At 41.1% G+C, this 24,975-nt stretch overlaps 1 protein-coding gene across 2 annotated transcripts in view; it reads left to right on the top strand.

Moving 5' to 3' along the window:
- The window catches only part of AGK (acylglycerol kinase), a gene marked incomplete at its 5' end in the record, with an annotated part of 38,272 nt that extends 17,774 nt beyond the window's left edge, over positions 1-20,498 (top strand). For both annotated transcript variants that reach the window (XM_080357525.1, XM_080357526.1), the window contains 11 exons: positions 436-528; positions 1,484-1,516; positions 3,507-3,601; positions 6,040-6,109; positions 6,889-6,968; positions 8,964-9,021; positions 10,275-10,422; positions 11,538-11,635; positions 13,870-13,940; positions 18,280-18,364; positions 20,083-20,498. In XM_080357525.1, coding sequence (XP_080213651.1) covers positions 436-528; positions 1,484-1,516; positions 3,507-3,601; positions 6,040-6,109; positions 6,889-6,968; positions 8,964-9,021; positions 10,275-10,422; positions 11,538-11,635; positions 13,870-13,940; positions 18,280-18,364; positions 20,083-20,220 — 969 coding nt within the window. In that variant the 3' untranslated portion in view covers positions 20,221-20,498. The remainder of the gene's footprint in view (positions 1-435; positions 529-1,483; positions 1,517-3,506; positions 3,602-6,039; positions 6,110-6,888; positions 6,969-8,963; positions 9,022-10,274; positions 10,423-11,537; positions 11,636-13,869; positions 13,941-18,279; positions 18,365-20,082) is intronic.
- Positions 20,499-24,975: the final 4,477 nt, after the last annotated feature.

Below are 24,975 nucleotides of genomic sequence, written 5' to 3'. Positions count from 1 at the left end.
CTAAACCCGATGTCAGCAGCTTGCTCTCGGGCAGTAGCCTTTTATGTACCTGATTTTGTGTTTCAGGAGACGCACTTGGGCACTTTGGCTGCTAAACAAATTGGGACTTTTTCTGCGAGTGCATGGTTTGCCTGTGGTTTTGTTCCAGTGTAAAGCTATCTGGAAATATGATTGCTGCGATACTCTAGATGTACTGAATAAGATTTGCGCTGATATTTGATTTAACTTTTTTGTGTGTTTGCACATACCGTATTCGGCAGCAGACTTGTTTTATAAGTTGAAGAAATTTCAGTGAACGTAGGTAATATACAGCACTGTGTGCCTATGTGAGAATAACTGTTTAGCAAATGGACAGATGATTCTTTTTTTTACTATAGAAGAGAAATCCTAGAAATAGTCACTCGAGTTCTCATGTTTGATTTTCTGTTTCTTCAGACTGATTATGAGGGACAAGCGAAAAAGCTGCTGGAATTGATGGAAAACACAGATCTGATCATTATTGCAGGAGGAGATGGCACAGTACAAGAGGTACTGCAGGAGCTTTGTCCTGGTTTGTTGAGAATAATAGTCATGCTGAGAGTGAGAAGATTGAGTCTGTGTAATGTAGCATCATCATAACAACTATTAGCTAGACATTTGTCCATTTTATTACCTGTGTTTTCAGTCAATATTTAATTTTCTGGGAATAAGAAAACTCAGCTAGTTGTTGTTAGTCTAAAAATGATGATGGAAGTGGGGGCAGAAAGAGTGGATGACATAAGTAGCTTCCAGAATTTTATTCTAGAATGAGAAAATCATTTGGAGCGACGTGATTCTAACTTTTTCTTTCTATGTAATATAGCTGTAATGGTTTCATTTTCGAAGTTCCTTCCTATCTGTACTCCCCAAGAGGAATTCATGTTTTGCTAAGTGGGAATCAAATAATTTAAAAATTATGTGGGAGTAATAACAAAGTGTGGTATGTATTTAATAAATGCCTGTTGTCAAGATGATTAATGACAGGAGCAAACTACCAGCAGAACTGGGGGATACTTTATTTTTCAAGGAAGGCTGCATTTTATTAAGGCATATCCCGGAATGCTAACTACTGCCTTCATAAGGCAATGGCTAAATGAAATGCAATGACCTTAAGAAAAAGTAGTCAGAATACATATTTTCTCCTCTGGCATTAGAATTGATTATTTTAATTGCACGCTGACCAGTGCCATCTTTGCATTATGCAAAGCATAATGTTAAAACATTTACACTGGCATTGGTTGTGGTGCCAGCATATACTCATGTGTACTCATAACCTTGCTATTTCCACCAGGTTTGCACACTGTCCATGCCTCTTTTCCAATGTAAATAACTGTAGCACCTTCCATAAAAGTGTGGCTGCTCTGTAAATCTTTTCCAAAGAGTAGATGTGGGTATGAATTTTGTAACTTTCTACTATAACTAAAAACAAAAATTCTCAGAGCTGAGCGTTTTCCCTGTTTTTCAGGTCATAACTGGACTTCTCCGCAGAGCAGATGAGGTGAGAAAGTGTCATTTTTAAAATGTTGTTTATTTCTTAGAGGGAGTGTCTTGCGCATCCGCTGTGATCCCTTGGCCCCAGCTGTCTTCTGCAGATACGTTGCTTACTAATTTGGAGCCAGCTTGCTGCGTAATAAGTCCTCCACGCTGGTGTCCTGCAATTCTATACGTTGTTCTTCGTTCCCTTTCTCAGAGAGTGCGATGGCTCCCGCTCCACGGCTTTGGGAAGTTTCCAGCATGAGAGCAGGGACTGTGGAGAAGCCAAATGCACAACTTTCAAAGACCCATGGACCAGCTGTGTGCACTGCTTTGTTTGGCAGAAGCATTGGGCGAAAGTACATGTTTTTCTTGTATTTGTACAGGCTTGAAACTGAATTCAGCTATGGCCATGCTCCTATTGCTTTATGATTACTTTGCAGTCTTTTCGAGCGGTGAATATCTACCTATGCAGATGGCTGCAGGAAGCAAATTTTAACCTCTCAAGGTGGATCGCTCCAAGTGTAAATGAGAGAGATTTTTCTTTTTAAAGAGGGAGGACAGTGTTATTGAAGAAAGGAGGGAATCATTGTTCCCAAAACCTTCTGGCAGGAGCTGGAAGAAACTCAATTAAATGATCCAGACAAGATTATGATGATATCCTTGGCAGCTAGAATTGTATCTGTTTAGGTGGTTGCTTTGTCTGAATGTGACAAGAGAAACTCTGCAACCGAGCTAGTATTTTTAAAGTGGCACTGGCTGTGTCAATTCTGAGACATCAGTTTTTTAGATTTAATATTAATATATTAATATAATAATAAGTTCGCCCCTGAGACCTCTATAATCTAAAGATACTGGAAGAAAAGTTTTAGACTTTACTGCCTAGTTTTTCTTCTCTGTTTTTTGATTCATTATCTTGATATAGCTTAGGTTGATTTGCAGTAGCATAGAAAATTCTGCATTTGGTACTGTTTCGGGTGGAATACTGCATTGTAGTATTGCCACTGTGTCACTATGTGCTTTTGGCTAGGGGATTCTTCTTGTCCTTCATGGAACTCTGTCTTAGGAGTAGAGATCTGCAGTTCAGCCCCCTCAGTCTGTGCTCTGCTTCCCTTTTTACTGGAGTATGTCACACCACTGTTGCCTGGATAAGATGAGCCTGTGCAAGGTATTCCAGAAAGGCTGTTCCTGGCAGCCAGGGAGCAGGGCACGAGCTGCAAACAGCCTGTCATCTGCATGCTGTAAAACAATCTTGAAGAAAAGGGGAGAAGGGTGTTTGAGATGTGTTAAGACTTGCAGGTGACACAGAGACAGCGAGGGAGAGCGAGTGGGAATGAAGTAAGAGGGGTATTACTTGGTGCAGATTTGCAGTGTCACGGTGCTTCTGACAGCAGTGCCCAGGAGGGAGATGGTACATTGTGATATACGGTCGTTTACATTGATTTGCTGACACACTTCAAGAAGCACAGCTTATTATGAGGTGCAGTGTAATAACTTGCTCCTTCAGCAAGCCCTTTTGCTGAACTGTGGTACAGAAAAATAACATGGTCAATGACTTCCAAAAATTGGACGTTTTGCTGCTTCATGATTTGGATGCCAGAGGAATCAATTAATTTCCTTTCCTTAACTGAGAAAATCTCTTTGCCATGCAAGGTTACTCTGTCAGAGGGGGATTTCTGCAATGGTAAATGAGATTCAGAGCCTGTGATGCCACTGTCAGTATTGAGAAAGATGGCAGATTGCTGACAGAATCCCTGCATTAGTTAGGACGTGGCTGCCAACCTGCATGTAACAACGCTCTTAATGATTACAGAGAGCTCCTTTGTACCCTGTTGGCAGTGGTGGATTCACAGATTCGGATGCCATGTTCTGAGTCATTATGTATTACTGCCTCATTTAAGGAAGAGCCTGGCTGCTCAGTGCCAAAGGGGTGATATCAGGCACAGCTGTGATCTCCACACAGGAAGCTTTGTTCAGCTGATGCAAATGTTAATTTACTCTCCTTATGTGTCCAGGCTGCCTTCAGTAAGATTCCTATAGGATTCATACCTCTTGGAAAGACCTGCACTCTGAGCCATACGCTCTACCCTGAGAGCACGAACCAAGTCCAGTAAGTATTACATGTTTCTGAAATGAGGCTTTTTTTGGTTTCTTTTTAAGGAGCAGTGCTTCCCAGTAGCTTGATACTTTTCTTTTTCTTCTGTGTTACACAGAAGTTGGCAGTCTCTGGGCAGAGCTTGATGGACTTGCCTGAGTTAATGACTCCCCAAAACTGACTACAAATTGAAAGAAGGAAATGCATGTATTATTAGAATGTAAAATGAGTGGAACATCTCCCTTGTGAGGAAAGGCTGAGGGAGCTGGGTCTCTAGTTTGGAGGAGACTGAGGGGTGACCTCATTAATGTATAAAGGTTGAGTGTCATGAGGATGGAGCCAGGCTCTTCTTGGTGACAACCAATGATAGAACAAGGGGCAGTGGGTCCAAACTGGAACACAAGAGGTTCCACTTAAATTTTAGAAGAAACTTCTTCACGGTGAGGGTGCCAGAGCACTGGAACAGGCTGCCCAGGGGGGTTGTGGAGTCTCCTGGAGACATTCAAAACCTGCCTGAACACATTCCTGTGTGACCTCATCTAGGTGTTCCTGCTCAGGCAGGGGTGTTGGACGAGATGATCTTTTGAGGTTCCTTCCAAGCCCTAACATTCTGTGATTCTGTGAAATAATTTGCTGTGGCTAATTGTGATGGTGTGGTGTTCAGAGTTTAAAAAAAAATGAATTAGAAGGATCAAGCCTCTTAGGAATAGTCATAAAGGATATGACAAGTATATACTAAGGATAGGACAAACAGAAGTCTTCTTTCTGCCCCTTCTCCAGTTGAAGAATTCTAAAAACTAGTCCACATATAACCTGGTTAACACCTGCAAAGTAAAGCGTACAAGAATATCTTTATGAGAAAGGTTGGATCCCATTACTGACTTTTCCAGGGTTTCTTGCTCATTCCTGTGATGGGACTGATGCTGGCAACTCTCCAACAACCTGAATCTTATCTGTCAGCATCATGGGTATGATCCAGTCTGCATTTCAGTTTGTTGTGAGGTTTTGTCCACCTCAAAAGTAAAAAGGCTAGTCAACTAACCTTTCTTTTCCCCACACTTCATATCTTTTACATTTTTCCCTTCTTCTCCTATGGTGATGAAAATATTTCTCCTCGCTCCTGAAATCTGTTCACTCTGCTTCTCCCAGTAACTCATTAATATTCTTCTTTGTGGAACCCTTGCTGGTATCCATCATACATAAAACCCATAACATCCTTCATTAAAACCACCAGAGTGCTTTGAGCTCGGCAAGATGGACAAGGCTGTAATCAGCAGCTAAGATTAAAATAAAAATTTATGTTTGGGTTCTAAAGAAGCTGTTTTAAATGGGTGATCATCTTGTCCCAAGGTGATGAACTGTGCAAGTGAGACTGCAGCATATGGGTGAAGTTGAAAGGAATTTGGTCCGTAGACTGGTTAACAACCCAAACCGGTAACAGAACCTGACTTCAGAAGTGCAGAAATGATATTTTAAAAAGCAATATTTGGGCTTTGGTTCCTTCAGCACTGTTTCACCTTTGGAGTGTAGGAATTGTAGAGGTCTTACACAAACATAAGAGTTGGGAGAAGAGATGGGCCGAGGGAAGAACAGTTTCCTTCTCTGTCTCAGTGTTATAACCCTGATGAAGCCGAAGGCAATTTCTCCTGCTGACTCACGTGAATATTGGACTGGATTTGAAAACTACATTTGGTATCGTGGTTGTTTTTTGGTTGGTTGGTTTTTCTTTCCTTTTGTCCAGCTGAGACACTGGAAATGTGCACAATGTCAAATTTAGATTTTACCCAACTTTGAAAACAAGAAGGGGGTTTTAATGAAATATATGTCTCAAGGTCCGAACATAGACTTCTTTATGAACTCAAATGCTTTAGTTACAAAATCTTTAGTGCCATCCTTTATGACTCAAAATGAGAGAGTGCCTTAGCTACTGTCCGTGACTTAACGGAGACCTGCTGGTAGGTAGGTTTATGTTCATTAAAAACTTCAAAACAAGTTAACATACTAAGGCATTTCAGTCCCAGACATAGGAACTGAGACCAGTCTCATGACCATCCCCTTCTCTCCCAGGTTGTACTACTTGCTGCCAATAAAATAAAACCATGATTTGGGTCCTTAGCGTATTAAGTAACCAAAACAGCAAGTAACAGAGCTGGCATGTGATCTGCCAGGTTAGCTGAAGAAGGAGGAATCTCTGAAAAACTTAGGCTGAGAACTTCCTCTTGATTTTCAGGTCTTTTGCTGTTTGTTAGGACTCTGGCTTTATCATGTCTTGCAGCCACCCAGTTTGCTTTCTGGTTTCACAGATATGCAGCACTTTGTCAGCGTTCTTTCCCTGGGGTTGTTGCATTTGCTGCAAAAAAAAAACCAAAAAACAAACACCTGGGCTTGTGTCGTTTACTCTTTTCTTTCCTTCCTGTTTATTTCCATTTATTTCTTTCCTGTTTCTTTTTCAGACATATTACTAATGCTACGTTGGCCATTTTGAAGGGAGAGACAGTTCCACTTGATGTCTTGCAGATCAAGGTAAAAACATCTGCTTATTTGGTACCAAACATTCCTGAAACTTTCCTATTTGCATGTTGTTCTGTTTACATGGATTGCTTTTCCTCTGTGTAGTGCTGTCATGAGTTTTGGTTTATGATATCAGCAGTTCTGGTGGCAGCTATTTCTCCACTGTATGCTATGACATCATATAGTCTAAATTGGAGAAAACACTAGAATGCTTGAACATCTTTTTTGAGGCTCAGAGAGTATTGATGAATGCGAAACTTATGCCAGTATTGCTGTAGAAATGGTGAGAGATAACAATAGCTGTCTGAGCTGATTTAATGCATTCATATGCACTGTGGAGTTAATAGCTTTCTTTTACAAACTGAAAAATGTGAAATGGGAAAACCTTTGACTATGCCCTGTATAACTTTTGAATATTATTTTTTCAGTTATGTTGCAGAATGGGCATTTCTGCAGTGGGAACTTAGTGTCACTGTGCAGAACTCCTTGCTTTTGGCTGACAAAATCCGCAAAATGAGGTGGCTGTTGCTGCATGTGCAGTCAAAGTCAATCAACCTCTTCAAAACCTCACCTCTTATGTTCCTCTCTGGGAGCAGATGGAATGCATAACACTTAAATTCTGCTTAGCTTTGTTGCTGTTAGCTACTCATCATACCTCTTCTGTGAAATTTCACTTTTGGGATTAATTACAAATAAGGTTTATATAGAAATGATATTTTTCTAGCTGCAGAAGACAAAGTTGGAAACAAGATAAGAGAAAGCAATTTCACAATGTTTATTTTTCTGTACAGGGAGAGAAGGAACAGCCTGTGTTTGCAGTGACTGGTTTAAGATGGGGATCTTACAGAGATGCAGGAGTTAAAGTTAGCAAGTAAGAAAATACTTTTTTTTAACTGTACCTTTTTTAGCATCTGTTGCGTAAAAAGACATATCCCTGTCTTGTAAATAAGTCTTTTTTGAGTGTAGGCATTTAACAGGCACAGGCACCCACTCTTTTTGGTCTTGCACTACATAAATGCGAGTAGAAGAAGTTTCAGCATTTTTATCATTTGAAATAAACACTTATTTGGTGCTGAACTTTTCTTTGAAATGTTTACTTTCTGTTTGCCTTGTGGTGCCCACTTCTGGAACTTCGTTCAGATTGTATCAGTGGGAAAGCTCTCCCTTGAGTAAAGTCTAAGTAAAGTAATTGGCCATTGTTTTTCATCAGTTGCCAATGAAAAGATGCACGGAGACTCTGTAACCCAATTCCAACAAGGGACATCAGATGCAGTAGAAATGCCCTTCAGTTCCTGCCAGAAATGGCATGGGCCGTGCTGTCTGATGACTGTTCTCTGAATGCTAAGCTAATTATTGTTGGTCTTTCTCCAAATGGGCGTTTAGTATGCCGCTGTCTGTGTATCAAATGACTTGCATTATTTGGTGAAGGAGCAGCAGGGCCAAAGCAGTTCACTTCTCAAACTGTTATGGAGGAATTGTGGCATATGCCTCTGCTGCACAGCTGTAAGGAAATACCATGAGTTTTGTGAATAAGCTGTCTTTGTCAGAAAGCAAGAGGTAGCAGACCTCTGCAGTCTGTCTGGCAAATATTTGAATAGGTTTGAGAGGTGATATGGGATGTGGGAGATGAGTAGATGGTTAGGGGGTTTGTCCCTGGGAAGCAAGGGACATGCTCAGTGGCTTGTGTAGGTGCTTCCTTGGCAGTGCCGCAGGGTTTGTCCAAACTGCAGCCCCAAGGTGAAGGAACTGCACTTCTCTTCCCTCTGTATTCTTATTGGGCTTCCCACTCATACCCTGATTTTTGCCCTGCGTCAGCCTGAACATCCTCAAACCTTGTTCTCTTCCATGAATGTTTTTGAATCCACAGAAAACGTGCCCAGCTTGGAAAGCACTTCAGCCACAAACCAGTGGGTGCTCAGAGTGCGCCTGGGACAAGAACCATGTGTGCTTATGCTGTTTTTATACTTTTCAACTTCATGCACTTTTGGTCCCTGTGAGAGATGGGTTATTGGGCTAAACATTTGGTTTCTTCCAGTACAACTGATCCTATACTGAAAAGAAGACAGCTACTACAAAGGGAGTTGAGCCACAGGCCACAGTTCCAGAAATTTGCCTGACTGTTCCTCTGCTAAGCACTGTCCTGGTGAAGACATGGTGCTGTTTTATGTTGCAGAGGTTTTATTATTTTACAGACAATTTCATGGCTTGATGGGAGTGGTGTGACAGTTGCACATCTTAGTAGTTAATGATATAGTTAGATCTGCAGTGCTCTTGAGCTGATGGTGTTTAATGTGCTTTGTTGACCTTTGGTGGAAGACAATGATCAAAATGTGTGTGAAGCCTGCCTAAATATAGTCATATCTTTAGATTCTGTACAATGCTGCGTGGTTGGCAGGATTTTTATTTTGTAAAACATTGATTTTGATCTCAGAATCATTTGGGGCAAATGAATATTTGCTGGCTCTGTTCTTTTTTTACTGAAGCTGTTGATATTGTTTGTTTCCTCCAAACTCTTTCTTTATTGCATATTGCAGAAATGCATCCCACCAACTGTTAGACCACAGACCTTTATATCTTTCCCAGTTGTGTCACATAACTAGGTAAAATCCTGCTACTGAGATGTCACACTTCCTGTAGTGAAGATTGTATACTGCGTTTTGGTGATCTGTAACTCAGGAAAAGGATGTCACTGCTAAGCTGCTGGTGATACGTAGGAAATATCTTATAGTATCACAAAGCTAAAGATTGTCAGGGAGCACTTATTTCAGTGGCAAACAAGTCTGTGCGCTCTGACTTCATGCAAGATTTCTCCCTCTCTCAGTATTGATGACTGATATCTTAGGAGTTCTGTGTTCTTTTTTTTCAGGTACTGGTACCTTGGGCCTCTAAAAACCAAAGCAGCTCACTTTTTCAGTACGTTGAAGGTAAAGAGTAATTGTGAGGAAAATGTTTTTGTAGTTGGGAAATGAAAAGGCTGACTGCTTTGTATAATTTATCAGCAAGTTTCTGTGAAGGGTTCTAGTAACAATATAAAATGGGAGTGAAACTCGACTTGTTAAAAACCTACCAATTGATAGACTTTAACTTCTGAAGAGTTGAAGGCAGGGAAGAATACTTAAAAAAGAATCATTACTGAGGATGTGTTGCTGCAAGATCACCAGAGGGAGCCAATAACCTTTGAAACTGGGGAACCCTAGTGGTGCCTGAGATAACCATTAAAGTGCTCTGTCACCTTTTCTCAGCAGTCGTTCTTATGGTAACATTTCATTCTGATTTATTCTTCTGGCAGAAGTATCTATAATGAGGCTGCTCATGCACGTTGATAATCAAGCTTCCGTGTGTAGTAAAATGAACATGAAGATTAATAGCTTATATCTCACCTTAAACTTCTCTGTTGCTTAAACTTGACCCTGGAAAGATTAAAGTTTGACCTGCATGAAATGTGAGGCATTTTCATTCACATGCTTTTTCCTGTTCTCTGAACATATAAAGAGCCTCATGAATGGTTGTGGAAATACCCAGAAGCTGGTACGGTAGATCAGATTGTGCAGTCCAGCCGTACTACCTGTGACAGTGCCAATGCTTCCTCTATAGGAAGATCCTGTAAAGGGGAGTTAAATTGTAATGTGTCCATGAAAGATTCCTGACCCCCCCTCAAAGTATCCCCAGGAAATTTGAGGTGATGATGCTGTGTGCTGGCATTTTAGGTAGAAACCTATTCTTCACTTCTCTCCAGCCCCCTTCTCACTTTTGTTGAGTCCTTAGCCTCAGTTAGTGACAGTGATAGTGGATTTCACTGGTAAGCTATTCATTGTCCATTAAACAGATCTGTTTGACCTGCTGTGTCACCCTGACACACATCAGCAGCAAAGAAAACATGCATTTTCCCTCTGCTTATAGAGGGGAAAATACCTCACTTCTGTGTGGGGAAGGAGTACATGAGTAGACTTGGGAACTATGGGTTATCTTTTCCAAAGCTGGAAAAATGTCATCTCATGTATGTATCTGGTGGCTGGAGAGCAATAAGGTGGGCTGAGGCAGTGGTGGGATCTGAGTAGCTCTGAAGGAATACTTGGGAGCACAGAATAAACAGGCTGAAGGACTAAACAGAACAAACAGGTAGGTGCTCCACAAAAGGCCCTTTGTCTTCTGTCTTTCCTTTCCATGTAAATCCAAGGAATGGCCTCAGAAACGTCAAGCTGCTCTCATGTATCTGGGTCCAACTGAGAGACCTCCAGAAGAGCCAGAGGAGAAACCGTCCAGACCTCCTTTGTACAAGAGGCTTTACAGACGACTTTGGTTATACTGGTCACCTCCTCCAAAAGGTAAAGTGCATGTGTTTTGGCATAAACTCACAGTCAGGCTTTACTCTTCTAATAGATTGGGCTGGAGCAGGGGAGGTGTTTCTGCTTTTCTGTTCTCTCATTTTGTTGTTGTTGTTATTATAGCTGTGACTTTGTCAAGATAGTTACAGTGTTATCTGCCAGAAATGGAACAGAGTAGTCCTATCAGTACTTGTAGTCTTGTACATGAAAATGCATTTGTGAAGAACCCAAGGTTTTCCCTGGGCTCACAGTTGTTTGCCTTTGCTATGGAAGCCTCCATAGGTGATACTTGGCTCTTATGGGTGAGCTTCTTGAAATCTTTCTCCTGGAGAATGGCTTCTTAGTGAGCTGGTGAGAGAGGAGCAGCCCTTGTTTTTCAGAGCATGGGGAGTTGCTGGCACAGAGCAACATATGTAACTTTAAATGGAAAATAAAACTTGAGCCATGCAGAAGCCTTAAGTTTCTCGTAGTACATTAAATTTTTCTTCTGTACCATAATTTTTCTTCTGTGTGCTCTGTGAGCCTCTCTTGGGTTGGGTTGTCATCTAGGCAGTGCATGTGGCAGACTGAAAAAGGAAGGGGAGTGTATATTTTGCACAGTCTGGTGTGGTGCAAAGTCCTTCTCATTCCTTCTTGGCTAGCAGAGGTGATTTAGATGGAAGTGTGAACTAAGTGACCTGTGTATGAGAACTGAATCCTGGGGTTTCTTCCTATAGAAAGTACATATTACCACAGAATTCTGAACATTGGATTCCTGTTGTTTTGGTAGCAGCATTTGATGTGTTTAGAATGCTAAATGTTTCTGTAATATTATTGTAGCCCAGGAGATCTGTTAATCCCTCAGCATAAGGACTCACAGGGCTGCCATGTAATGTGCTTGATAGTTTTCCATGCTACTGTATGAATGCTGGTGGTTTTTTTTTCTTTCCTTCAGTACTCCCAAGGTCTCTTTTCCTTTTTTAAGCTTTTGACATTTTAAAGAAACAAAGCTACTGGTCACAATGGGTCAGAGTCATTTTTGCAGCTGGCATTGATGTTTCATACTTCATAGCAGTGAAATTATGACCTGTGTAATTAAATTCCACTTAATGATATCTTCCCTTCTGGATTCACAGAAATCCCCCAGGAGGTAACCCCAGAGGACTGGGAAGAACTGGAACTCTCCACCATTGAGCTTTCCATCACAACTCGGAACAGGCAGCTTGATCTGACAGTAAGACCGTAGTGTAACTGGATTCTAGATGCTGCTGGCCCACAGAGTTTTCCTTTCTTGCTAAACTCCCATTCTCGTGTCTATATAAATGAAACTCACTCCTCCATGCAAGGAGGGGCCCATGACTGAATCCAGGAATGGGCAAGTTTCAGAGCCAGTGTAAAAGCACTGGAGACCCCTGTAAAACTGGAATGCAGTGGGATCAGGAGGAATTTGTGTAGTGAGAAGGTTTCACTAGCCAAACAGAAGCTTTAGGATTGCCATGAGAAAACAAGGCATCCGAATAGGCACTCCTTTTCTTCCTGACCCATGTGAGAGTGATTCTGTTTTATCAACTGGTGGTGTAAGGAAGCTGAGCTTCAATGTCTGCCTGGAGCTGTGGCTTTTTCTCTCTCTTTTGGCTTGCAGAGCAAAGAGTTAAAAAGAACAGGGACAAGAGAAAGTATATGGACTACATTGAGTTAAAGGACAGGGAATGCAGGTGACTGTGGAGGAGGAGAACCAAGAGAGCAAGGGAACTGTTCCTGTTATAACCTTCTCAACACACTTGTACTGTTCAGTCCCTGTTTTAAAACGTATCTTTGGTTTATGTCTGTGTTTTGGTACAATTTTATTGCTGTGAAAGTTATTTGGATAGGTAGGTCAGTCTTTTATGTTACTGGAAAACGCTAACACAGTGATCCTGTCCTGGTGAGCTGCTCTTCATGTCTTTCTCATGGCTGCAGAAAACCACTGCGACTGCACCCAGATTAACAGGAGGTGCTGAGTTTACCACAAAGTGTTTCTTGCTCAGAATTCAGAGTCTTCAAGAACCTGAAAATTTATGTTAATATTATTGCCATGTTATCATTGTAGGATCAGACCAAAAAAAACCCCACAAATCTAGTCTTAAAATTTCTTCCTATTTTGTCTTTACAATGTACCACATAAATTTTAGTTTCTTCAGCAGTGGTTTATGATTTGGACCACCAGTGCCCTAGTAATGGTATAAGCTAGACTACCAGGGTATTCGGGTTTTTTAGTGGTTTCTAGGTGACCCTTGAAGATAACAGCTTTGGTCGCTGAACTGAATTAGAGTCAGTGATGTAAAGTAAAACCAGACCTGGCAAGAGCTGAAAATCTCATTGCCACAGACTATCCCTTATGTCCTTTTTTTTTTTTTACCTCCTCCTTTATGCCTTCAAGATGCACTTTAATACTAGTATTGAAGAAAGAAGTGATGTAGGGTTCTCAGGTCTGGTGAACAGCCTAGAGAAATGGATGAGTTTATGTTGGGGCAGTTGTACTATTCTGTTTCTAGAGCAGGAAGTACCTTGATATCACTTCTTTGTTTCTACCCGTTTTAACTGCTTTTAACTCCCACTCTTGAAGCTATTGTCTCTGTAGCCATCAAAGCTGACCAACAGCTCTCTCAAATCAATACCAGAGCATATCTGCTGAGTATTGTCAGCCACTCCTGTCATTTCTGTCTCACCTCCGATTTGTGTCTAGTCTGCCCTGTCAAAGAGAAGCTGATAAAGCCGTACAGATGCAGCTCAGACGGTGCCAAGCCAACCTCTGCAGATACAGCTAAGGAATAAAACAAGTTATACTAATAGATGCATTTATTTTTGCTTTTGTCATTTTGATTGCATCTGCACTAGGACTTTTGCCAGGACAGAGATGTGAAAATAAATAAATGAAAAATGAACTGCATCTTAATCAAAGTTGCTTTCCCAGCAAGAGCTTTGCTGTACACTTGGTTTAAGGGCAGGCTGCAAATAAAAAATAAGCTAAGTAAGGAGTTTAAAGGAATGATATCAAGAACACTGTGATTTCCAATTTATATTGTTTAAAATTCTCTTACTGTGGCGTTTGGTGGCCAAATGTTGCATCATTTTGCTATTATTTAAATTCATGCAAGAAATCTTTGTGAACCAGAAGTAAACCTCGGGTGATTTGCTATTACTCTCTTCACTAAGTGTATGAAATGTAACAAGAAGCCAAATGTGTGAATGATTATTTCACTTCTTGTGGTATTTATTGTTGAATAGTCATCAATGACAAATTACTGTCTGTAATTTATAATCTGAATCTCAAGCCAAGAGTGGAAAAAAGCATGAAATGCAGAAATACATCTTCTGCCTCCTTTTGTGGAACAAAGGACTGGGCATTTTGTGAACGTATTGCAGTATCATGGGTGTGGCATTTTGAAATGTTAACTGCTTGATTTCTGAATCTTTTTTTTTGCATAGCGCACTGAAGACTTCATGGATATTTGCATTGAGGCAAATACTGTCAGCAAAGGGCAGTTTGTAAACAGAGGGTGAGTATGGGGAGGCTGCAAAAAGGTGATGGAATTTCCGTGAGTCGGAACGCTAATTCTGAGAAGTGTGCTGTGTTTTTCTCTGATTTTGTGCTACAAAATTCAGAAGCAGAGGACTGCAAAGGACACCAGTCAGTAATGATTTGTGGGGACTACTGATTTTGTTCTTTAAAATTCTTACTAATATTCTCTTTCTGTAAGCAAGGCAGAGCAGTCTACCTGGAGTTCTTCCTAGCTTCTGAGTTTGCTATACCTTTCATATTTTTCCCTGTTACTATTGATTGGTGCTGCTTGGGTAATACTGTCATAACCAGTTTTTATAGACAGTCACACAGATTTATACCCAGAATCTTTTAGCCTTAGCTGCTCAGCAGGTTGAGAAGCAGATCACAGAGCTGATATATTTGTGTTAGTGGTACCTGGAATTTTTGAACTCAGATTAGACGGGCCTTGCTTCTGAGTGAAGGACTCCCTTGACTCCATAACTCTTGAGAGAAATTAGGTCTGAGCTGGAAGTGCTTTTGGAAGATGTGGTTTGAAACAGGGACTTTAAGCAAATGTATTGGTGCTGCTTGCTTGTGGAGTATGAAGGCTGTAGGTATGAAGAAGCAGCATGTAGAGGGAAAGTGAATGTGTTTTGCTTCCTTTGTGCTTGGAAGGTTGTCTGGTAGTGTGCTTGTTTCCCCTGCTCTCACCAGATGCGAATCTGAGCTGCTCTTTGCAGCTCCTCCATACAGTCCCACATTGCATCTTCAGTGCAGTTTCTACCAGCAACAGATTTTCCTACTAAATCCAAGAATACGCTTCAGCATGTTACCTTTTTATTCACTAATACTGTTTTCTAGTCTTAGAGCTCCCTCTAGTGAAATCAGCAAGAAGATTTCAACACATTTTTACCTGCTTGTTGTCACCCTAAAAATTCGTGTGTGTATATCTTGTTTATGAAACTAATCTCAGCAGCAGGCCCCTTATTAGAGCATCCCATGAGCCTCAGCGGGTATAGGATCTTCTGACCTATGCATACGCAGTAGGTCAGGCTGCCACCTGGAAATGCTTTTAAATTACACGAGCCACGTGAACCATAGGTTGTTTTGTACTGAAATCTTTGCTTTGAAGGCTACAGGAGGAAAAAAGGAGGAGATTTTCCCATTAAGAGCAAGAGGAATCTGGCCTCTTAAAGGGGGAAGACAAAGGCAATGCTGTGCTGGGTCCTTGGACGCTTCGCTAGGAGACAAAATGTGAATAAATTTGTGTGATTTAAGGGAGGGGTATTTGAGTGTACACCCACTGTAAAGAATGTCTCCCGTGTGGACTGGACATGCTCCACACAGTAGTATGTCGCATTTTCTGACTGCAATTACACTGTCATGCAGAAAAAGCCTCTGATGAGAGATAACATGCCCTGCTGGCTAGAGCTAATTAGAGGCAGTACCAAAAGCTTTGAGCTGCTGTTCAAGCAAAGTTCAAAGAAACAAGCTCTTTTGACTAAATAGTGCCCAAAAGTCTGTAGGTAACAAAGAAAGAGAAAGAGAGGTGTAAGGGGTGCAGAGCAGTGGGAAGGACTGGTTAGTCCTGCAGATTGGAGTCAGAACAGAAAAAAATGTGCCCTGTTTTTCCAAGGCAAAATCAGGGTGTTCAGAGAAGCTCTTCACTGCACAGTGCCCTTTGGCAGCTGGGTTTAAATCAAGCCTGTTATTAGGGGCTCCCCATTGCCTAGCATCAACAGCTTTTGACTTTGGAAATGTGTGATGAAGTTCTTTTTTTTTTTTTTTTTAATGCATAAACTCCACCAGAATTTGGGGTGTTGAAAAGATTTTTAGGGAAAATACTTTATCAGTGCATACATATATATTTTTTTAATCGAAGAGGGCACTGGCATGAGCTGATCAGAACTGCTGGATCAGACAGAGGAAACCACACATCCAGCAGGAAACTACCGTGCAGGCTCTGGCAGTGGTGGGGGATGCATCAGAGTGCTGGAGGGCAACTGCTGCTGGATTTCAAGAGAAGGAGTAGGTCATCCCGGGTGTATATATAAGTGCCCTCTGACTGCAGATAGATTTGTGTCAACAAGAGGGTGCAGCAGGGGTAGAGCTGATGTTTAAGATGAGGTGGAAGAAGAACAGGTGGTTACACTGTGGTGCTTAATAAGAAGGGCAGGAGAGAAGGAGAGCAGGGTTGGAGAGTGTAGCACCAGTAATCCACATCCTGATAGCCAGCTAAGATTCTGTATATGAAAGTATGGAGAACTTTAATTCCAGGGTGTAAACACAGTTACCAGCAATGATGCAGAAGACTGGTATTTTTTGTGGTTTTTTGTTTGTTTGGTGTTTGTTTTGTGGGTTTGTTTTTGTTGTTGTTAGAGTCTTACTCTGAATCATTTCATGTTGGCTGCTTCTGGGTTTAACTAGGTTAAAATTGTATGTTGTCTGTAATAGGTGTTCTGGTTCTCCCTTTGCCTGTATTTTTGTAATTCAGTGTATGGAGTGGGATAAAACAATCAATTGATACTGTTGCTGTTAGGCTTTGGTCTTGCTCCTGTTTCACTTTGCTGTCTTGTCTTGAGTAAGCTATAGAATCAAATGGAAACAATTTCTGATCCTTTTATGCTGGGTCACTAGAGAGGCAATCACTGCAAGTGGAGTTGTGTCTATTTGCTTCCACCAGCATTTGCTTTTGATCTTTAGTTCCAGGTCTTGTCTCTTTTGAGTTTACCTTCACCCAATAATTGCCTCTATATAGAGCTTCAGTTTGTGGACCAAAACAATCTGCTTGTTCACTAGAGTGCAACATCTGGAACTTTGAGCAGGTTAAACTTTAAACAGGGAATCTTGCTGTTTGTTTGTACTGCGCTGTATAAACTGACAGTATTGCATGCCATCAATGATTTATAATTTATATTGCTGGGAGGATGTTTAATTCCCTCACATTCACTCATTAATCTTTTAGTATATACATATTTGATTAAACTCAAACTTTCCACAGTTAGTATTGCTTCTGTCCTTCTCTACCCTTTCCTTTAGTATCTTAGCTTACTTCCTTTGTCTTTGATTATAATCTCCTGTTTCAATGCCCTGTTCTCATGTTCTTTGGGATTTTCTGTGATTTTAAGCAGCATTTACATTCATCAGGGCATAGAATGCTTGGCGTATAGGGAGTTTCTGATGTGGTTTTTTGACTTCTTTTCTGCGCAATATTTAAACACTCTTCTTTCATATCAATCTAGAGAAAAGACAGATAAGTTGGGGACAGCTGGCATTGAATATTTGGAATATTTGTGATAATTCTGCCATGCTTGAGAGCTGTGAGATATTAACGCTGGTACTCTCTGCTGTCCTCTTGGCTTTTTGTGTGTTGCTGCCTGTCTGGAGAGGGGTCCAAACTTAGGGGTTACTGCCTAGGGTACAGCGTACCTTTTGCCAAATGTCAGCCAAAAGGCTGCGTGTGTTCTCAGCCAGGAGGCCAGAGTTAGGTCAGCATACCCAAGAGTTTGTGCTTATTCTGCAGCAGCACACTCTGGGAAAAGGATTCACAACACTCTGTTCTTTAACAGTTGATCTGGTGACAGGACAGCAACCGTACTCTTGAGAAATACCAAACTGCACTTGCACCAGCAGCTTTCTAAGACAGGAAACTGCCTTCTATTTGCTCCCATTCCACACCAGCAGAAATAGGCAATTAGCACTTCTCTGACTACAGTATGTAAATAAGAATCTCACAGGCACCAGAAAAGAGAGAGAGAGTATCTGACAGAAATGGGTGTTTCATTTGGAAGGGATAAAATGATGATGTTCTGGGGTTTCTTCACAGGAATGATATAAAAGTAACTAGTAAGAAACTTCATGCTGACTGGTGTTGATGTGAGAGCTGGGCTTTTTTGGTGGTTGTTTAGACAAGAGTTTAGTGGTTCAGTATAACTAAAATTCTATCAGATTTTTTGGCTTACTTATTTTAGATTGCTGGTAAGTTATGTGGGTGCATGAGATATGAGGAGATGGTAGTCAATGACTGCAGGAGTTTTACAGGTTTGCATGAAAGTGAGGAGCACAAAACTGCTGTATGTTCAAATATACAAAGTTATTTGAAAATATATTCAGTGATCCTCAGAGCTGAAGCTGGTTGAAGGTTGTCAGTGCATACTGTCATGTGTATTAACCACAGCTGAAGAGGCTGTATCTATGTTACTTTTTCACTGTTAAACCCACAAGTATTTGTATATACTCATAACCTCTAAGTTTACCAAATGCATAGTGACTTACCAACCCACAATGATGTGTCATCCCTAAAGATGACTGTTTTCTAGAGAATGATCTCCTTACCTGTCCTTTGGTTTGAACAGGAGTCAAAAGATGCGTGATCCGCATACGTGCCCTGAAGGGAGTCAGTGCATCCAAGCCAGCAGATGCATCTTGCAACTTCCAGAGGTAAGAAGCTGAGGGAGCTGGAAAACTCTTATTTATTGCCTCATGCCAGTTGATGCTACACATTAAGAAATGTCTACTCCAAGCCTGGGAGGTTGATTACCCTGCCAGACACTCAGTTTCTCAGTGTGGCAACTCAGTTCCTTACTAAGGAGACACGTACTGGAAGTTGCCTAAGTGGTCTGTAAACCAGAGAGGGAACTTCATTCTGCCAGTAAATAGTGACAGACCTTTTATGTAGACAGCAGCGGTGGTTGTAAAAGGTCTCTTATTCAGGTGTATTGCATATACTCACCTTCTTCTTAGTGTTGAAGACTGAATTCCTTGTCTACATTCTACACTAGATGGGATTGTGCTGCAGAGAAGATAAACATTAGAAGCTTTATGGAGACCAAGGAGGGTGACACAAGGCAGCGAGGCTCAGATCACTACAGTGAAGTTTCTTGAAACTTCAAATAGATGAGGCTGAAAAAGAAGTCAAAACTGTGTCTGTTAATATAGTTTAGATTAGTCGTCCATTGCCTCTTGTAAAGAGGAGGCTGCTGTTGCAGCCTTGGGGAGAACTGTTTCTTGTTTTTGCAAGGATGTGAAGTCAATCTTCTAGATAATTACTGTCTTCAAATGATGTATCATTCCGTAAAATAATTTCACATTAAGAGAGAACAAAACTTGCCAAAAAGTGAAAAAAAATCTGTGGCTACGAAGTGAAAATCAGGAATTATAATGTCATGATTAGCCAGCATCCTAATACTTGCATTGAACTCATATCGGCAATTTTGTGATTCTGAAAGAATACTGTGGAGTGCTGGGCTGAGTACAGCTGAGCCATAAGTAAGGTTGTGGCATAAAATGAACTCTTCATACTGCAGCTGCTGTAAAGACAGTACGTGTGCACGGTGCAAAGCAGAGCTGTTCAGTCCCTTGACCTCGCTGTCATGAAGGAACTGGAGGCAGCTGGGATGAGTCTCGACAGGTTTGCAGAGGAGTGGGATATGTTGATCCTCTGACTTCCAGAACCGATGCTGCTGTCTCTAATCTTTGCTGTCCCGGTGTACCAATTCACTTGGAGATAGTTTGAGTATCCATGCAACACAGCCCTGCCTTGAGTCACATGCATGCAAAGCAGTCACCAAATGTGTTTAGGTAAAGTCAACCTGCCATTTTGATGAATGGTTTTAATCATTGCTAACTTTATCAGCATTACAGAAAACACTCAAGAAAATTCTACTGCTGAGTGATTCCTGACCTATGAGTTATTTTGCATCTCACGTTTCAGATCAATATAGTAAAACAATACCAAAAGGTGTTTGTGACATGGATTTAATAGGAGTTATTTATCAGGCACTTCTGCTGATTAGCTTGTGTCACCACTGGCAGACCAAGATCTAAGAGCATATAATTGTAGTTCCAATAGCAAAGAATCCTTCACTATAAGCAATGTGGGTCATTAAAGCTCCCTAGCGCTTAATTGTCACCAATTAGCAACTTAGTGAGGTTACATCTTATGCAAGAAACTCTTAATATATTATGTGAAGGGTAGCTCCGACTATGTTGTTGAGACCAAATGGGCTGGAAGGCATAGGGTGAGGGGGGCACCTTGGTTGAGACTCAGCTAAGTATTCAACTGGAGTCTATTAGTAAAGTCAAGTATCAGTATTACAGCATTGCTGAAATAATATGTTTTATGTTAAACCCTGATCAGCACCGTTATCTGTACACAGGGCACTGAGGGATCCTTTGGCATTGATAATGAGGAGCACGAAGCGATGCCTGTGGAGGTGAAGCTACTGCCCCGAAAACTCCGGTTCTTCTGTGATCCCAGAGTGAAGGAGCAGGTTCTCCCTGCAGTGGTACAATGAGAATTCATGTCGAAAGGGCCAGTGTTTACCAGTCTTATCAGGGTCTTAACAAGGCACATGAGACCTAACTGACTTGATGAACCCCACCAGACTAATGTGCAAGGTACTTCCATTTGAAGTGTCTGATTTGGCTAGTCTCAAAGGGGGTTAAAAATGCAAATGAAAATTCTGAGAAATACTTGCTGACTTGATGGCATCTTTTTCTTTCCCCAAAGAAGTCATCAGTGTTCCATTTACAGCACTGCAGGCAGAGCGCTGTGTGCCAGATGCTACTGCTTTACTGCAATTGTATAATAAATTAAAATGAAAGCACACTTGTCTTGTTATAAGAGTTTAGGTCTACTTTATCTGTGTATAAATCTCACGAGACCTGGGATCTTGGAAAAAAATATTTTGGGAGAATAATGGAAGTCCATAAAATTTTAGAATTGCCACATTAAAACAGGTGGTTGGTTATCTACTCTGTCACAAAATAAATTGCAGATCAGTGATACAAAGCTTCAGAGGAAGTTTAAAAAGTCCCCACATATATTTGGTTATTTGTTGTGGGTTGTTTTTTTTTTTCACCCTGCCAGATTAAACAGCACAGAGTTCCAGTTAATAATATAGTAGAAATACATTCCTTTGGTCAAGTTTAGGTATGTTATACAGAAGCAAATTGGAAAATGTCATCATTGACTCAAAGCTCTATGAAGTACATGTGGAAAGACTCTTTAACAAGCCAAATGAGTCTTTTTTGTAAGTATGCCTTTTATTCCTGTAGTAGTATAGCACAAATACGGGCATCCAAATAACTTTTATTACGCATTGTGTCTGGTTGCTCTTCTCGAATGTAAACAGTGCTCACCACTTCTTACGCAACCTACATCCCCTTGAGCCTCAGTACCTTAATTAGTTTTGTTGCTTTTCTGAGCTTTTGTTTATAGCTTCACTTTAATTGCTGAAAGGAAATATTATCGACTTAGGCAAGGTTATCTGCTGCCCTTCTTATTATAACTTAGAAATGCACATGACTGCCTTGCTTACTGGAAAAAAAAAAAAGCTTATTTTTCTGATGTGATGGTTGGTTGTACGTAGTTCCTGTGTTACACTGTGATCTAGTCTAAGTTAATATGTTGATTCTTTGCTGTAATTGAAACAAGGACATTAGTGGATTGATTTACAGCAGCTCTGTTAAAGACTGCATCCTGGCTGCTGCTGCTACAGCATCCTCTGCTGGAGACTTGCTGAAGGAAAAATGCTTTGAAAGGGGAAGTAGAGTTGGTTTTCTGCATGATGCTGGAACCAAACTGAATGCTGCGCTTCCCTTGACTATAGTGTGGAGAAACTTCATCACCTAAGCCCTTGGGGCAAGCTCTCATCCATGTCTTGGTGAAGATCTAGGCGAGTGGAAGCCTGCTAGTCCTTTTTTATAGTTATGCTGGTGGTAGGGCCTGTGTTGTGCTGTCTTTCTTTTGATCTGCAGCAGCTAAGAGTGCCCAGTGTTGCCCTGGGTCACTGTCCAAGGAACACGTTGGCTGTGCTCTGCTCTTTTTGCTTGCCACAGAGACACCTAGAACATTGCTCTGCAGCCACTGGCTCATTCAGAGTCAGAGGCAGTTCTCACCAACTGAGTTTTTGCTCAAGCTGATGCTTCTGTAATAAAATCAGCAATGTTTTTGTGTTTAGTTTTGTTTTTCCTCAAGTGGCAGGAAAGACAAGGCAGCAGCCATTTCAAAAAGGTAAGCTTTAATTGTATTAAAAAATACCCATGTTTTTTAGTAAGCAGTTTCTCTACACAGCCACAGGCCTATGGGAGCAACCACACATCTGCAAGATGCAAACAACATCAGAGGTGTTAGAACTACAACCAGCCTGCTGCAAGGGGTAAGATGATGGGCACTAGCTTCTGGTTCATCTGCACAATTTTACAGGCAATATGACAAATTATCTTCCATAGTATCAGATGCAGGACTCCCATTGCAATGTGATTCCTTGCTTGAGGGTAACCAAGAGCTCCCTTCAGAATTGGTGCTGTTAACACTGTTATGATGTTGAAGTACCAAGGATCATCTGAGACACAAGCTGCTATTAGTGTGTTCATATCAGCAGAAGTTGAGTAGCTTGTATAAATACCATTCAAGTAATTTTTCCCCTTCCTCTGCAGTTCAGAGGTGTCCCAGTATGGGCTGGTTCTAGACCTCTGAATTGCAACATTCTGAGGGGAGATGTGAGGGAACTATTGCATACACTGAACCCATTGCCTATGGTGTTGAGGAATGGACTTAGTTCTTATGTTTCTGTCTGACAGCAAGACAGACAACTTTCTTTGTATACAAAGGCAGGAAAGAGGAGTAGAATCCCACGTCCCACTTGTGAAAACACTTATCCTGGCTTCAACTTCCAGTCCTTTCTAGAAGAACTGAAAATACTGTAACATAAATAAAAAGGATAGCAGCCTCATGATGGACCAGCCCAAGGCACCTGTTTATTTTAACCACAATTAAACATTCCCATTTGAATGGCATGTTGCATTAACCAAGACCTGAAATTCTGGTTCACAGGCGTTCTGTACCCTATTTTAGACAGACAACATCATTCTGTTAAGTCAGTACATTCCACTCCCTTGCAAAAGATGTTTGTATTGTCTTCTCCCGTAATCACTAGGCCACTAGCTTGGACAGTGGGGGCAGGAGACTGCAGTGGGAGACTGCAGGTAACGTAGAAGGGTTATGAGGAGAGAATTTGGGTTAGTACACATGCTTTGTGCCTAAACTTTTGCAGTAGTGCTGAGTGCTTTTGCCCTCTTATTCCAGAAACCACTGTCTTTACCCCTCCCAGAGCAAAGCATGCCTGTCCCTTGCATAGTCTGTCACCAAGGGGGCCACTTTTTGCTTTTTTGCCCATTAATCTTAAAATGGAAGAAGCTGTAGAGTAAGCTGCTTTCTCTTGAAAATGTGATGGAACAAGGATGCTGGCTAGGTGAGCTCCTCTCGTGTGACAACCATGACCATTAGCTCTAACATACATGAGAGTAACTACTTCATATATGCTAGAAAAGAAATCTGAACTCTTAATTCAGTAAAATTCCTTTCTCCTAGTATCCATTACAGTTTTCATTGTACTTGTCTCTATGCAGCTTGGCCTAACCTTGTAGTGAGAAGACTTCTGCATGATTTAAGTGTCTGGCAGGGTATCCTTTGTTCAGGTTGAAAAACCTAGCTTCTATTTCTCAGGTTTTACCCTCCAATCTAGATTGTATGCGCAATAGTAATTCATTACTTGATTATACATTTCAAGTGCCAGTTGTGTTAAGATGCAGCTATGAAGCTCTTACTCTCCTGCCTAAACTCAAACAAGTACCAACTAAGAACCTCCAATAGCTGTACTATGACTTGGGTGTTAAGAGAGGAACATCCCAGATTGTGTCTACCAGGGCACAGGACATACCTGGTTACTGTAACCACCATTCAGCCTGGGCTCTGATCACAAGCAACTGACCAGAGGTATCACACCAAAGAAATTAAAGGCACCACTGTAATGGCAAAGTACTTCAAACACAGAAGAGGGTTTCGCAGTAATCAGCAATCTCCTACCTTATGCCACACTTTCCTCCCTCTTTTAATTCAAAACACACCAACTAACTGCCTCTGTTCCAGCTGCTAGTATTGAAAAAAGCAACTAGTAAGTGTCAAGGAGGGAACTTTAAATGTCTGTACTTAGTTCTTTTACCTTGAATTATGTTATAATCTCCTGGAAAGGCAAGATTCAGTGAAGTTGGTTCCACACAGAAAATGCCTGCTGATCAAGCCTTCATGGCCCAAGCTGTGGCTATTTGTGTTACACATTTATCAAGGATTTTCCACATGTGATAACAATAAAAGTAGTGTCTATTAGAAAAGGAAAGTGCAGGTGGAAAGTCCTTTCGCAGTGAATAAAAAAAGGTTAGGACAGATAAGTCTTTTTGTTCTGTTTTCTGTCTGGCAAATTCCTGGCTTTTGTAGTGGTCACCTGCCAAGAGAGGCTGTTGAGAAGCAAAATTACACGGAAGAGCAAAATAGGCTGTAGCCATCCAGCTGGGAAGTAGCCTGGATGCTGCTTTTACAGTAATCTGCTTGCTTTGATGCTTCTGCACCCACGCTACTGCTCACACCTGAAAACCTAGTTCCTGAAAAGCAAAGGTTTAATAAATGTCAAATAGTAATCTCGCGAGGTTCTGATTGCTGGGCTCTAGCAGCGCTCTCTAGTAGACCTGATGTTCTGACAGCTTGTGAATGTAGCACGCCAATGGAAGGCGTTAGAAAGCCTCTGACTGCAAAGGCTGTAAAATTTCAGCAACAAACTAAAGGTTTGTTCCTGTTTAGTTCAGGAGAACTACTGACATCAAAGCAAATAGAAAGTCATTTACAGCTGACCACATCTAAACTATGTAGCAAGCCTTTAAGAAAGTGAGAGGAAGAATTGCTAGAGACCAATTTCAGTTCCTTTTTTTATATCTGAAGGAAGTTAAGTAAGTGCCAGCTATACTTCCTTGGGGATTTTCACTGCAAACAGCATGTTAAACCTAAAGTAGAAATGAGAAAAAAAAAATGGAGATTGCAGGCCACTTTCATGTTAGAGGTGTCAATTTAAAATCAGTCTTTCCTTAATAGATTAAACAATTACGTGATATTGAGCTCCATTTTCTTCCTCTTTCTTCATTTTTCCCCAAACATTTAAGGATGATTATGTTACAGTTGTGAGCAACTGGCAATGTAAGCAGCAGCGTTTTCTCCT

Source organism: Nesoenas mayeri, assembly GCF_963082525.1.
Source record: "Nesoenas mayeri genome assembly, chromosome: 1".
NCBI classification, from domain to species: Eukaryota; Metazoa; Chordata; class Aves; order Columbiformes; family Columbidae; genus Nesoenas; species Nesoenas mayeri.
Note: the sequence above shows the minus strand (reverse complement) of the source record. Positions and strands in the feature narration are given on the sequence as shown.